The sequence below is a fragment of the Balaenoptera musculus genome, chromosome 9, assembly GCF_009873245.2.
Source record: "Balaenoptera musculus isolate JJ_BM4_2016_0621 chromosome 9, mBalMus1.pri.v3, whole genome shotgun sequence".
NCBI classification, from domain to species: domain Eukaryota; kingdom Metazoa; phylum Chordata; class Mammalia; order Artiodactyla; family Balaenopteridae; genus Balaenoptera; species Balaenoptera musculus.
In genome coordinates, this window is record NC_045793.1 from 28,894,513 (window position 1) to 28,909,064 (window position 14,552).

Consider the following 14,552-nt stretch of genomic DNA (forward strand, 5'->3'; position numbering starts at 1 on the left):
ATGGTACCAAGAGGAATAGTATTTGAAAAATATAGATAGGTTTGCTGCCCTGGTTTGTTTGAGAAATCAGATGCTATTAGGATTGTTGCACTGAAAAATACTGCAGTGATAAAGACACAGATTCACTATGCTTATTTTGAGTTTCCCTGTCTTTCAGCCTTCTCACGTAGGTCGGCTCTTCTTTCCACTCTACATCCATGGCAAACTGCTGAATCTGAAACTTCTCAAACTCAACAGGTTCAAAGTGCTATTTTTTCTCATCTCAAACCTGCTTCTATTTATGTATGTTCAGCTTTCTGACTCATCACCAGGAGCCATTCGTGTTTATTGCCTTCCCAGTCCAAACAGTAATCTGGTACTGCTACTTTCTCCATTATATTGCAGTGTCTGCCCTTGTCTTCCACAACCATCCGCGTAACTGGAAACTTCAGTACCTCTCATATGGAGCATGAGAGTAGCCTCTCACCTGCTTCCTCCCTTCTAATCCTACATGTTTTTATTGCCAGATTAATATTATTGAAGCACCATCCTGTTCTCATCATTACCCAGCTTTGAACAGGGAAAAAAAAATATGGCTCCTCTGTCAACAGAATGAAGTTCATAGCCCTTGGCTAGGCTTCCAACACCTGTGGCATTCAGCTTGGCCCCCACCTCCCTTTCTATGTTCTTTCCCATATTCTTCCCCATGGACGATTCTTTACACGCCCCTCTGTGCCAGGTGAGCCGAAGCACTCCCTGTTCCTCATCTACACCCTGTATTTTCTTGAATTTTAATTTTGTCTCACTTTATTCTCTTCACTTGGAATCCCCCTTCTCTATTCTTAAAGAATCAAGAGAAATTCCTCCTCCACAAAGCCTGCTCTGCTCCGCTCCTGCCTTCACTCATTTTTCTTAAATATTGTGGGAGAGGGGGAAATCCCTGAGGAATGTATAATTCCCTAGCATACCCAAAAGCTTGTGATATTCTACTTTGTATTATAGATACTCATACATGCCTCTCTTTGCATTGTAACAACTTGAACATAGGATAAATATTTAAATCCTTTTACCGTAAATTGTCCAGTAATATTTAACGTGTTTCCTGTTGTGGGCACTCATGGCAAGTGACTGACGGGATGAAAACTGAGGGTGCGGTGTCGTGAAGGAGTGGGAGGTGTGGTTACGTTGAACCCTGGGGTCAAACTATAGGATTCAGACCCTGGCCCTGCCGAGTATGAACTGTGTGACCTTGACCCTGGAAAACTGTTTAAACCTGTCTGTGCTTTAGATTTTTCATTACTAACCTGGGATGATGGTAAGAACTCTTCCATATGGTTGCTCTGAGGTTTAAATGTAATAATGTTTACAAACACTTAGAACGGTTCCTGACATACAGTGCTGTATAAATTTACCTCTTACTAGTCCTGATGAGGCTAAAGTTCTAATCTGCTCTGACAGAGTCCTCTAAAGTCGCTGATAGTGTCTGTGTTATTTTACTTAGTGCTAAAATCTCTCCGTTTCATCGTTATTAATGTGAATGTATATTCAATTATTTTATTGAGGGAAGTATAGTTAGTAAATCATTGCTTGAAAATGTTAGCTCATGACTTCTGTCTAGAAGATAAAATGTTAATACCAAATGGAATCCTAAGGAAAATTTCATGATGTGCAAAAATTTGCGAAGTTATGCCTACCGCTTTAGGCAATATGTATGCATAGTCTCCAAGCTATCGAAGTCCCCTGGTTTTTATATTTGAGGTTAAAGTTCTTACGTTCTTACTTTTGAACATTTTGATCCACTACTTAATATAGTTTAGTTCAGTTCACATAGGCTAATTTTTTTTTTAATTAATTAATTAATTTATTTTTGGCTGTGTTGGGTCTTCGTTTCTATGCGAGGGCTTTCTCTAGTTGTGGCGAGCGGGGACCACTCTTCATCGCAGTGCTCGGGCCTCTCACTGTCGCGGCCTCTCGTTGCGGAGCACAGGCTCCAGACGCGCAGGGTCAGTAGTTGTGGCTCACAGGCCTAGTTGCTCCACGGCATGTGGGATCCTCCCAGACCAGGGCTCGAACCCGTGTCCCCTGCATTGGCAGGCAGACTCTCAACCACTGCGCCACCAGGGAAGCCCCCACATAGGCTAATTTTATATCTCATTAACTCGTTCATCTTTTTCCTACTTTTAAGTAGTATTCAAAGGGAAGTGTGGTTTGGGAAATGCAATTTTAAGACTCTCAGAACTGTTCTCCGAGAAGCTGCGGCAGAACTGCTCTTTCCGAGCCAGGTTTCTTATGCACAGTTTAGCAAGTAGACGTGAGAGTGATCTTTACACGCTCTGCCTTTAGCAGCCGAGCGCTCCCTGACTCAGACGTAACGGCATCCAAGCAATGCGTCGCCCTTGAGAACACGGGAATCACTTCACTTCCTTGTGCTCTTTGTGTTGACGAAATTGCAAAAAGAGTTTCAGTTACCTTGGAGTTGCTGGCTAATTGTCAATGATCAGATAGCGGGGAGGAAGGACTTTTTTGTTTCTGTTTTTGAGGGAGGTTGCCTCATGGAAGATGGGTCAGTCTGGAGGGACGTTAGGGTCCAAAAACCTTTCAAATACAGGTGGAATTATTCCTTGCATTTACATTAAAACTGGGACTGGTTACGGGAATCCCACCATTGGAGATGGATTGGTTTAGGCCTCTTGTTAGGGTGGTAGGGTGAGCTAACAAGGGTCATATGTTGCGGTGTGAGGTAGGGGTCATAAATATCTGAGAAGTTGAATAATGAGAAGACTACTATGAAAGATATGTCATCAGACAGTACCTGCTTTGTTACCCAATAGATAGGCAGGTAGTCTTCTCAGAAGATTTGGAGATTCATCTGGACAATGAAGGTAGGTAAGAAGAGCATCCCAGGCAGGAGAAACACAAACAAGATATATGATGGGGGAAATGTAATATGTTTTGTATATAATGAGCAAACTAATTTGTATAAATAATGAAAGTATCCAAGAGGTTAAAAAGTGAGATTGGTACGAAATAGGGTGGACCTGAAAACTAAGCTGAGATGTTTGGGTATCATTCTTTCTCACTCATATCCACTTATTTTCATTCACTTCCACCCATCCTTCCATCCCCCTGCCCTTTACTCCTCCTCCTCTTCTAAGATGTTAGCCTGATCAAGGGTAGTGAGAACCACGTGTAGAAACAGGGCAGCCATGAAGAAGAGTGGATTGTAAAAAAGGACACTTCAGTCTTAGCTGAGGCCATTGTTGGATGCCTGAAAGGAAAGACCTTGCCTTCAACTGGAGATAGAGAACTGGGACTCAGGAGAGAGGCCAGAGCTATGTGCTGAGTTATGATATTGTACTGTATGTTATGACATCATATACAACAGCAGACACTGTCTAGAACAGCCAAGGACCAACTGTGTGTGCTTATGGGCTGAGAGAATGAGGGGGGTCAGCACAGAAAACAGAGCAGGAACAATCAGTAGGGTAGAGTTGCACTCTGTCTTCACGATAAATAATTTGATTCAAGTGATGGTAGAAAATTAACAAATTTATTGATGAAGTAAATGAATTTGCTAATAATACAGCTTTTGATCAGGGTTTTTAGGCTATGTTGCAAAATCCATTCATATTTGGCACTGTCAAGGCGAACACTGGGCTATGAGAAATTTATAATGTTGGGTGGAGTGTTCTTTTGGAATTGGGGTTAGGTTTGTGCAAATTCCTTCTCATGATGTATTATCTCTAGATCACCAGATTTATAGATGATATAAACAGAATAACCAGCAAATGAATTAATCTCAGGGAAAACACTATTTATGTAACAGTGCAAATCCTAGTCTACTTGTATATTTCATACTAAAAGATAAAGGTGAGTGTTATAAGAAAGTAACAGAATATAATTTGTTTGAAAAGAGATAATTGGACTGGGGACTCAGAAAAGAACTAATTTTTTTTCAGTGGAAGAAGGGCACAGTTGACTAGGGTTAGTGCAAACAAAGGCATCATTATGGAAAAACACAGCTATTAATTCCCATTTTTAGTGATTGACAATATTAATGTGAAGACAATTATCCTGGTTCTAGAAAATAGATTAATCATAGAGGGCAATGATGCTAAACAGTGCTATGAAAAGTGCTTTTTAGAAGACTTTTTTTTTTCTTGAAGATATGAGCAAATTTAATGAATTTGAGTATTTGATGTTTGTAGTTTTTAAAGCATTAGAAGAATGATATCAGATGCTATAAAATGAAGCTGTTGGGTAAAACTTGGTAAGGTTGTTCTTATGCTGTTTAAAATTTTCTTACCTGTAAGATAGTTGGCCATCAATGAAGTCTTTGGGTCTTCCCAAGGACTTCTGCAAAGGGAGATTTCTGAGACCTTCTCTTCTCAGAACTGTTTCCACAGAACTTGAGAGGACTGGGGCCCAGAGAGCCCGGGGTTTGAGATTTGCAAGTCAAGACTAATAGATGTGGCATCAGATCAGTATTTTCTCTATTCCTCAAAGTCCATTTTTTAATATTTCCATTTTAGCAAATTCATCCTGATATTATCAACCAGGAAAAACATCTCTTCCATCACTGATTTCCCACACTCCTTGATCAGTAGCTTTCTGGTGGCAATTCTGTTCTAAATACTGTTTTTACTGTTTTCTGTATGAAATGTGAACTCCTGGAAGGCGACTACTTCTGCAGCTACCGAAGAGCTTTCAGTAGTGCTTGCTGTACAGTAGGTGTAGAAAAAACATAGAGTTAGTAAAGTAATTGTGGGCCATTCAGTCAACATTGTTCAGAGCCTATGTCTTAGTGTCCTTTTATGAAGAATTTAACAAATCTTCGAAAGGGTAAGGTTGATGATGTGTAGGCCTGAGGTGGCCATTTGCCATTGCTTACGTTTAAAAAGCCAGACAGCCTCTTCTAGAAGAAATGAATAGAGATTTCTATAAAGAAGATTCTCCTAGAGCCATGGTTCTTTACCTGTTTTGAGTTAACCACCCCTTTGGGTAAGCTATGAAATTCAAACAATTCCTCAAGGAGAAAAGTGCATATCTCTCCAAATTTTGCTCCCAACTTGAATGGTTCAGACTCCTGAAGGTCCAGGTTAAGAACTTCATAGCCAAGAGAATTCTGAATTTGGAAACAGCAATCCCTGTGTAATGAACAGGAGGAAAATAAAAGTACTGAATATTTGTCAAGACATTGAAATATTTTGATAATTAAAGTGATAAAATGTTCTGTATAATAGATACTCAAGGCATTGCAGAGAATAAAGATACGTTTGGGCATCTGTTATGGTCAGGGTTGAATGACCCTCTTTAAAAGACCTGGAAAATATTCTGTGCCAGGAAAGGATATCTGTGAGGTATAAGTAATCTATTGTCATATAAAGTGTTGTAATCAGGAATTTAAAGTAAAAGAAAATGAAATTAAAAGATGTCCTTGTGGAGTGAGGACTTGTCTCTGGCCTCTACCACCAACTCCATGGTCCCCAAATTATCCCCATTGTCTTTATCTCACAGCCCAAATCAGGCACTAGAAATGGATACATCACCAACATTTTAAAGTCTGATGTCCCACATCTATTAAACCATCCATTTGGGCTTTTTTCTACTTTTTTTTTTTTTTTGAGGGGAAGGAGGTGAGGAGGTAGTGTGCAAAACCAAGTTTTCAGAAAAGAAAAAATTATTTTCACCATAATGATGTATACAACTGTATTGGCAAAGTGAAATGCACTTCAAGTGGCTAGAGATACACTACACCATGCAAAAAAAGAGTCTTGGCCAAGGACTCAGAGTACCTGGATTTGGTCTGCCTTCAACTATGTGATTCTGGGTTTCACTGCATAACTCTAATTGGATTGGTTGTGGGCTGTGAAAGAAAGAGAGAGGTCAAAGATGAGACCTAGGCTTTGGGCTTGAACAAATGGTAAATAGGTGTGCCATTTATATGACATGGCATTACTCACGGAAGGAGTGATTGAGGTGGGGAGATGGAAATCAAAATTCCATTTGGTGCATGTTAAATGCAATGTGCCTTGTCTTCATGCAGGTTGAAATGGTAGGTAGGCAGTTGAAAATAACAGACTGGCCCTCTGGTGAGAGGTTGGAGCTATAAATACATACTTGGGAGTTATCAGTGAATAGATGCTCTTTATGGCCATGGGCTTTGAGGAAAGCACCTAGGCAGTGAATGTGTAGATTAAAGAGGTCTGTGGCCCCAAGCCAGTGTTTATAAATGTTAGTCTCTCGTGCATGGGAGCACATCTCCAATTTAATAATGGAAATTAAAAGAAAATCTATTTGCCTTACTAAATTTATTTTTAAACATTCTGAAAATGAGGTACATTGTATAAAACTAACCAGCTGGGGATTGGGTGGAGGAAGTGGGTGTGGTGATAAAAGGGCAACATATGGTGTTAAAACTGTTCAGTGTCTGGACTGTGGTGACTGAATGAACCTAGACAGATAATAAATTGTATAGAAATCCATACAAATGAGTGTGCATAAAACTAAGGAAATTGGAATAAGATGGATGACTGTATCAATCAGTATTCTGCTTGTACATGATGGTCTAGTTTTGTAAGATGTTACCATTGAGGGAAACTGGGCAGTGTACAATGGATATCTCTCAATTATTTCTTACAACTGCATGTGAAACTGCAATTATCTCAATTGAGAAGTCAACCTTTAAGAAAGCATTCATAATCCTAAAGATGCTACCAGAAAACTACTAGAGCTAATCAGTGAATTTGGGAAAGTAGCAGGATACAAAATTAATGCACAGAAATCTCTTGCATTCCTATACACTAATGATGAAAAATCTGAAAGTGAAATTAAGAAAACACTCCCATTTCCCATTGCAACAAAAAGAATAAAATATCTAGGAATAAACCTAACTAAGGAGACAAAAGACCTGTATGCAGAAAACTATAAGACACTGATGAAAGAAATTAAAGATGATACAGACAGATGGAGAGATATACCATGTTCTTGGACTGGAATAATCCACATTGTGAAAATGACTATACAACCCAAAGCAATCTACAGATTCAATGCAATCCCTATCAAACTACCAGTGGCATTTTTCACAGAACTAGAACAAAAAATTCACAATTTGTATGGAAACACAAAAGACCCCGAATAGCCAAAGCAATCTTGAGAAAGAAAAACAGAGCTGGAGGAATCAGGCTCCCTGACTTCAGACTATACTACAAAGCTACAGTAATCAAGACAGTATGGTACTGGCACAAAAACAGAAATACAGATAAATGGAACAGGATAGAAAGCCCAGAGATAAACCCATGCACATATGGTCACCTTATCTTTGATAAAGGAGGCAAGAATATATAGTGGAGAAAAGACAGCCCCTTCAATAAGTGATGCTGGGAAAACTGGACAGCTACATGTAAAAGAATGAAATTAGAACACTCCCTAACACCATACACAAAAATAAACTCAAAATGGATTAAAGACCTAAATGTAAGGCCAGACACTATCAAACTCTTAGAGGAAAACATAGGCAAAACACTCTATGACATAAATCACAGCAAGATCCTTTTTGACCCACCTCTTACAGAAATGGAAATAAAAACAAAAATAAACAAATGGGACCTGATGAAACTTAAAAGCTTTTGCACAGCAAAGGAAACCATAAACAAGACGAAAAGACAACCCTCAGAATGGGAGAAAATATTTGCAAATGAAGCAACTGACAAAGGATTAATCTCTAAAATTTACAAGCAGCTCATGCAGCTCAATATCAAAAAAACAAACAACCCAATCCAAAAATGGGCAGAAGACCTAAATAGACATTTCTCCAAAGAAGATGTGCAGATCGCCAACAAACACATGAAAGGATGCTCAACATCACTAATCATCAGAGAAATGCAAAACAAAACTACAGTGAGGTATCACCACACCAGTCAGAATGGCCATCATCAAAAAATCTACAAACAGTAAATGCTGGAGAGGGTGTGGAGAAAAGGGGAACCCTCTTGCACTGTTGGTGGGAATGTAATGGATACAGCCACTATGGAGAACAGTATGGAGGTTCCTTAAAAAACTAAAAATAGAGCTACCATACGACCCAGCAATCCCACTACTGGGCATATACCCTGAGAAAACCATAATTCAAAAAGAGTCATGTACCACAATGTTCATTGCAGCTCTATTTACAATAGCCAGGACATGGAAGCAACCTAAGTGTCCATCGACAGATGAATGGATAAAGAAGATGTGGCACATATATACAATGGACTATTACTCAGCCATAAAAAGAAACGAAATTGAGTTATTTGTAGTGAGGTAGATGGACCTAGAATCTGTCATACAGAGTGAAGTAAGTCAGAAAGAGAAAAACAAATACTGTATGCTAACACATATATATGGAATCTAAAAAAAAAAAAAAAGGTTATGAAGAACCTAGGGGCAAGACGGAATAAAGACACAGACCTACTAGAGAATGGACTTGAGGATACGGGGTGGGGGAAGGGTAAGCTGGGATAAAGTGGGAGAGTGGCATGGACATATATACACTACCAAATGTAAAATAGATAGCTAGTGGAAAGCAGCCGCATAGCACAGGGAGATCAGCTCAATGCTTTGTGACCACCTAGAGGGGTGGGATAGGGAGGGTGGGAGGGAGTGAGACCCAAGAGGGAGGAGATATGGGGCTGTATGTATATGTATAGCTGATTCACTTTGTTATAAAGCAGAAACTAACACACCATTGTAAAGCAATTATACTCCAGTAAAGATGTAAAAAAAAAAAAGCATTCATAAAAATTATATAAACTTTCAACTGTGTTTGAGTTTGGTAATACTCAAAAGAAAACAAAACATATGGCACACGGAATGGTAAACTAAAATTCTTACTTATAGTTAATCAGCTGATTTACTGTTGTAAAGCAATTATACTCCAGTAAAGATGTAAAAAAAAAAAAGCATTCATAAAAATTATATAAACTTTCAACTGTGTTTGAGTTTGGTAATACTCAAAAGAAAACAAAACATATGGCACATGGAATGGTAAACTAAAATTCTTACTTATAGTTAATCAGCTGATTTACCTCCTTGAATTCTGTCTAGCATTACATAAAACAAAGACAACCAATAAATGTTTTATTGTTTGTCTTTATCATGTTAGCTTTTCCTCTTTTTTTTGTAAACATGTTTGGAAGTATGCTTTTCTAGTTTCACAAAAATGACACTGTAGTCATCAGTAACATTCCAGTCTCTGATTGCTATTAACAGACAGTTTAGTACAGTAATGCTCTGCTTTTCTTTGTCTGTATTTTTTCAGACAAATTCAGTTAAGGCATTAATATTTTTTAAAAGTAGTAGAAAACTCTGAGAAAGAAAACACTTGCAGACCGCAGAAGTGACTCAAACAATTCCATTTAAAACTAAATAAGAACTTTTAATATGAAGATACAAATAGTTAAAGATGTTAAATAATATTTTGTGGTAAAATATGAAGGAGAATTTTTAAGGTTTTAAGATGTTAAATGCTATTTCTTGGTGGAACTGTAACTCTTCACTGCAGGTAACCATTTTATTTTTATTTTTTGTGGAAAAATATTTATCAGCATTTAAGCAAAATGAGAAGATATCCCATATTACGTTTACTGTATTTGAGGTATTGTAGTTAGTGTTCTTACACATAATTTTTGTTTTTAGGACCTTGATTTCAGTTACCTGGAATAGGCATTTATCACCTATTTTTTTCCTTAATAATTTTGTTAGTTTTTAATGTAAGTCATTTTGACTTCAGACGCAGTGAAGAGAGACTTGTTTCTGTTTGATTTTGAATATGAATCAATTAAAATGTATTTTTTTTTTGAGATGGCATAGCAACTCCTTTACAACAAGGATTTAGTTTAAGAAAATCTTGCGTAAATAAACTTGATGTTTTAAAATAAATTTGGAAACATATTTTTTGGGAAGGTGACCTTAGATCTGTCAAACAAACAGATAGATGGATTGATATAGATGGACAGGTAGACTTCCTTATGTCCCTCTTAACCTGTTTGTGATGGAGACAGACACAGTGACCTTTCCAAAGTCCTGCTTAAAACCTCTTGGTGAAATCCCAGTGCTATAGGAAGCAATTCCAAGCTCCCTAATTCGCCTGTGAAGAGTAGGCTTATAAGGTAGCCCCACCTCTCTCTCCAGCCCCATCTCTCATGAACCTTCCCTTCTCCCCCCTCTACCCCCATTCCATTCCCCAAACCACTTTCTGCTCTCACCTCCAGACGTTTGGTGCCCTCTTACTGGAGCATCTACCTTTCTTCTTGACCCTTCATATACATTCTGACACCACCATCCTACTGACCTGCTTTGCCCCTACTCATCTTTTTCAGAATTTTTCTTACTAAGGCTATTTTTTTTAATGTAACATGGTAAATTTGTAGTTCTTCAGCAAATGGACAAGTTAATCTGTATTCTCCTAGGTGTTTAATGTTGTACTCAGTACTAATCCAATTTTTAGATGGACTTTTACTAAAGTATGGTTGTATTGTGTGGTCTAGGCTTCTTAATGAGGGAAATGGGAGAGGGGAAGGAATTAAAGAGAAACATTGGCCTTGTTCACATCTGTAACCCACCCAGTACAGCCCACACTGTGCATGGCTCATAGAACTGCCTCGATTTAAGAGTTCTTAATGAACTAATACAGGGAGATAGAAGGACTCATGAGGAAAAGTTAAAAGAAGTTATAGAAAAAGTTAAGGATTATGTCAGTGGAGAAGTTAAAGTAATATTCCATGTAGATGGAAATATCTTTAAAAATGAGGATAGCATGCTAAGCTTTCAATCAAATTTAGAACAAGAGAATGGAATTCTAACGTGGTGCCGGTCTGTGAAAGGATTTCTTGGCAGTATGAGCCTGTTGGTACTAGAATGAGGGGCATATGAAGACTTAAATGGTAGAAAGTTATAGCAATCAATCAAATAGTGCTTTGATAGTTTAGCACGAATAAAAACTTCTTATATAAATGAAGGAAACATTTTTTGAAAGAGCAAGGAAAAAAATGAAGCATTACTCAGTATCTCACTATCCAGAAATGCATTTTGGGAATTTGAAAGAACAAAACAAGAGATTTATCTATTTTGAACTATTTAGGACTGACCTTAATGAAGGCGGAAGGGTGGCCTGAATAAATTTAATGACAGCTTAATGCATCCTCAAGGAAACAAGGACTTCTTGGTTTAGCTTTGTTGTGGACAGTTTGAGCAAAGAATTATTATAATTAGATTTTTTGGTAAGCTGAGCTATTAACCTTAGAGACTTATTACCTTTTTTGTGAGCAAACCACAATGAAAAGTGCCCAAGAAATTTAATTAGACTATCAATCTAATTAAACAACTTTCTGTGTTCTCAGTAGGTAGTTGAGAGAATTTATAAAGTTTTTTCGGAGTCATTTTGTCTTTGCTTTAATCTGTAGGTCACTGCCATTAAGTAATCATGTATGTGTGATTTCTGTTTTATTTTTAAGTTGGATAATGCAGATGAACAAGCAGCCCAGATCAGAAGGGAACTTGATGGTCGTTTGCAATTGGCAGAGAAAATGGCAAAGGTAAATTGTTAACTTTGATATACTGTACTGCATTTCTTTCTGTACTTAGATTTCTGTGAGCTGAAAGAGTTTTGTATAGTTAAAGCCAGAATAATTTTACTTTCTCATCTCCATGCATGCCTCTTAAGCCCAGGTACCTGAATGCATATTATCTAAAATGGAGCATATTATCTATTTTACATATCCATCCTTATATAAGATGTTTAAATTCAGTGATAACTTTTGTAGATTATTCTTAAAGCAATGCCTGAATTTCTCAAACTGCCAGACTTAGAAGAATTTTAATATTGCACTAAGTATAATATAATCAGAGAGAAAACCATCGTGCCTGCAAAATCATACAGTATATTCCGAAGTATCTAGCACAGTGCTTGGCACACAGTGGTGTCAACTAATATTTGAATGGATGAAAAATATAATTTGAAGTTTCTAGTACAGAGTCTCGTAGGGCATATTGAATGCAATATTTTATTTACTTTTATTTATACAATCATTGTGTGAACAGAAATAGATTTCAAACAAAAGCCATGAGTTTCTTTTTAGGTCTGAGGACTCTTTGTCTAAATCATTCTCTAGTAAATTGATGCATTAATTTACTTCAGTGGTAAAAATAAAATTTTAGTCTCTTAAAATAGACTTGAGGTTATAATGCTGTTGATCTGAGAATAAGATTTTTTTCCTTTTGCTAAATGAAAAATTTGAGTATTTGATAGACTCTCCCTCTCCTTTTCTCCCTCCCTCCCTCTGTGTCTGTGTCTGTGTCTGTGTCTGTGTCTGTCTCTGTCTCTGTCTCTGTCTCTGTCTCTGTCTCTGTCTCTCTGAAGAATCCTCTCTATTGGGGATTTTTCTTCATTTTAAAAACTTTAGGCATAACATGTATATAGCAAAGTGCACAGATCTTAAGTTTACAGCTTGATGAACGTGTATACACCCTGTATTAACCACCACCCAAATCAAGACAGTGAACTTTTCCAGCACTTTAAGGAGATATATCCCATACTGCATTTGACTATTGAAGTTATGTGTTTTTCAAAGAAAAATGTATTTATGAATATGTAAGTTTTAAGACTAGTACTGTGTTTATCTAAATGTGTATTAAATTTAAAAGTAGCAAAGTTGTTGAGAAATGGAGATAAATAGAAATACACAGAAAATTGAGAGAAATTGGGTAACAGAGATGACCGTTAGTTGTGAGAACCAAGCCAAGGGCAGAGGGTGAAAAGACAACACACCTTGTTACCACCCTCTGGAGAGGTACTACATCATTCTAGAGATTCAGATGTGGAATTCTCAGGCTAGGAATCGAGTATTAGCTTGAGGCTTTTGGAAGCTTTAGAGAGAGAAATGCATTCCCCAAAATCCTAACCTGAGTTGGAAGCTGTCTGTGTCTGGAAAGGCACTGCTTTTCTTAAAGCCCTGAGGCTAAGAGAGAATCCAGAGAGATGTGCCCGGCACTGTGGGCAGGACCCTGGACCTGTGATCAGCATTTCTCAGTTGCCTACTTGTATTTAGATTGTACCTGAGCTGTACACAGTGTCATAAGTTGAACTTCTTCAAGGGCCTGGCTGAATATGTGATAGTTGAGATGAATTTCTAGAGGGTTGCAGAATAGGATGGAAAGCCTTGGGTGTGTTCCCGAGTTCATGTCTGTGGAGGAGAATGTGTGGTGTGTGTGTAACCTCTGGACTGAGTGAGAGGAGCAGGGTCAGTGCTGCACAAACAGCAGCTTCTCTTTGACGGGACCTTGATGATTTCATCAGAAGTGTTGATAAAGTAGAAGAAGCGTGGATACAGGTTTCTGGTAACTGACTATACTGCTGAACTGAATGAATAAGCATTTTCAGAACTCTAATGAAAAACCGATGAACTCATAAAAGTGCTAACAAAAGATCAAGATAAAAAAAAATTAATTACATGGGACTGAGTGACTGATGAGGATGATTATAATTTTTGTGACTTCCTGTTTGAATTTAAAAAAGAAAACAAAATCCCACAAGGACTCTCAGAGGCAAAAAATATACAAATCAATTTTCACTGCAAAGTAAAGGAGCTGTTACAGTGGAGGATTACTGGACTGAATGTCAATATTATGACATAGTATGAGTGTGTTTCGTGTTTGGTAATTGCAATCATTGTTGCTTTTGTTGTGGTCATCCATTTACAATGCTTGGTGTCAGTTTATCTCTTGTAAAAATAAAATACAGTGTGTGTGTATGAAAAAAAAAAAGAAAAAGCATGGAGAAGGAAGGAATTGAAGTTGATGGGATTGGAACAACAACAGCAGCAAAAAACCACCCCAAAATATAATGCCTTTCGGCAAATATATTGACATAGCAGATAGAGCATGTTTAATTGTCTTCTACTTCAGTTTCACCAAATTTAAGCCACCTTCATAAAATATAAGGCTAATTATAACTTACTGACCCTGTTGTCTTAGATCTCTACAATAATCCTATGAACCCACAAGGGCAGATGATATAATGAATCTATTTTATAGACAAGGAGACTGAGGTATAGGGAAGATTACTTAACAAATCAAAAGACCTCAAACGCTGGTCTTTGGACTCCAGAGCTTAGGTTTGCTCTCTTAGGCCCTGATACCTCTTCAATCTCATAAATCCAGAAGTGTGGTTTATTCATAGTTTATAGTTTGCAGTCAACTATTAGTAACACCTGTCACGCTTCACAACACAGTATAATAACACTGAAACCACAGGGCAGAAGTCTGTTTCAAGGGATGTAAACACTGACTTTAATATTTTAGCCAAGGCATAATTAGGAAGTAGTAGTAGAAAAAAATGTGAGTGGACTGGGCCAGAAAGACCTGTGGGCCAGATCCAGGATTGCTGTTTCCTCGATATAGGCAACTTATTTAACCTTTTGGAGCCTGAATTTTTCTATTCATAAATTCAATGAATAAATATTTCTTGAACACCTATTAAGATAACCAGGCCCTATTTTAGGCACTTGGGATACATCCAGACAAATGTAGTTCTCTTA

At 37.6% G+C, this 14,552-nt stretch overlaps 1 protein-coding gene across 24 annotated transcripts in view; it reads left to right on the forward strand.

Moving 5' to 3' along the window:
- Positions 1-14,552, forward strand: part of CADPS2 (calcium dependent secretion activator 2) — a 539,668-nt gene that overhangs the window by 204,357 nt on the left and 320,759 nt on the right. For all 24 annotated transcript variants that reach the window (XM_036862873.1, XM_036862885.1, XM_036862874.1 and 21 more), the window contains exon 4: positions 11,472-11,552. In XM_036862873.1, coding sequence (XP_036718768.1) covers positions 11,472-11,552 — 81 coding nt within the window. The remainder of the gene's footprint in view (positions 1-11,471; positions 11,553-14,552) is intronic.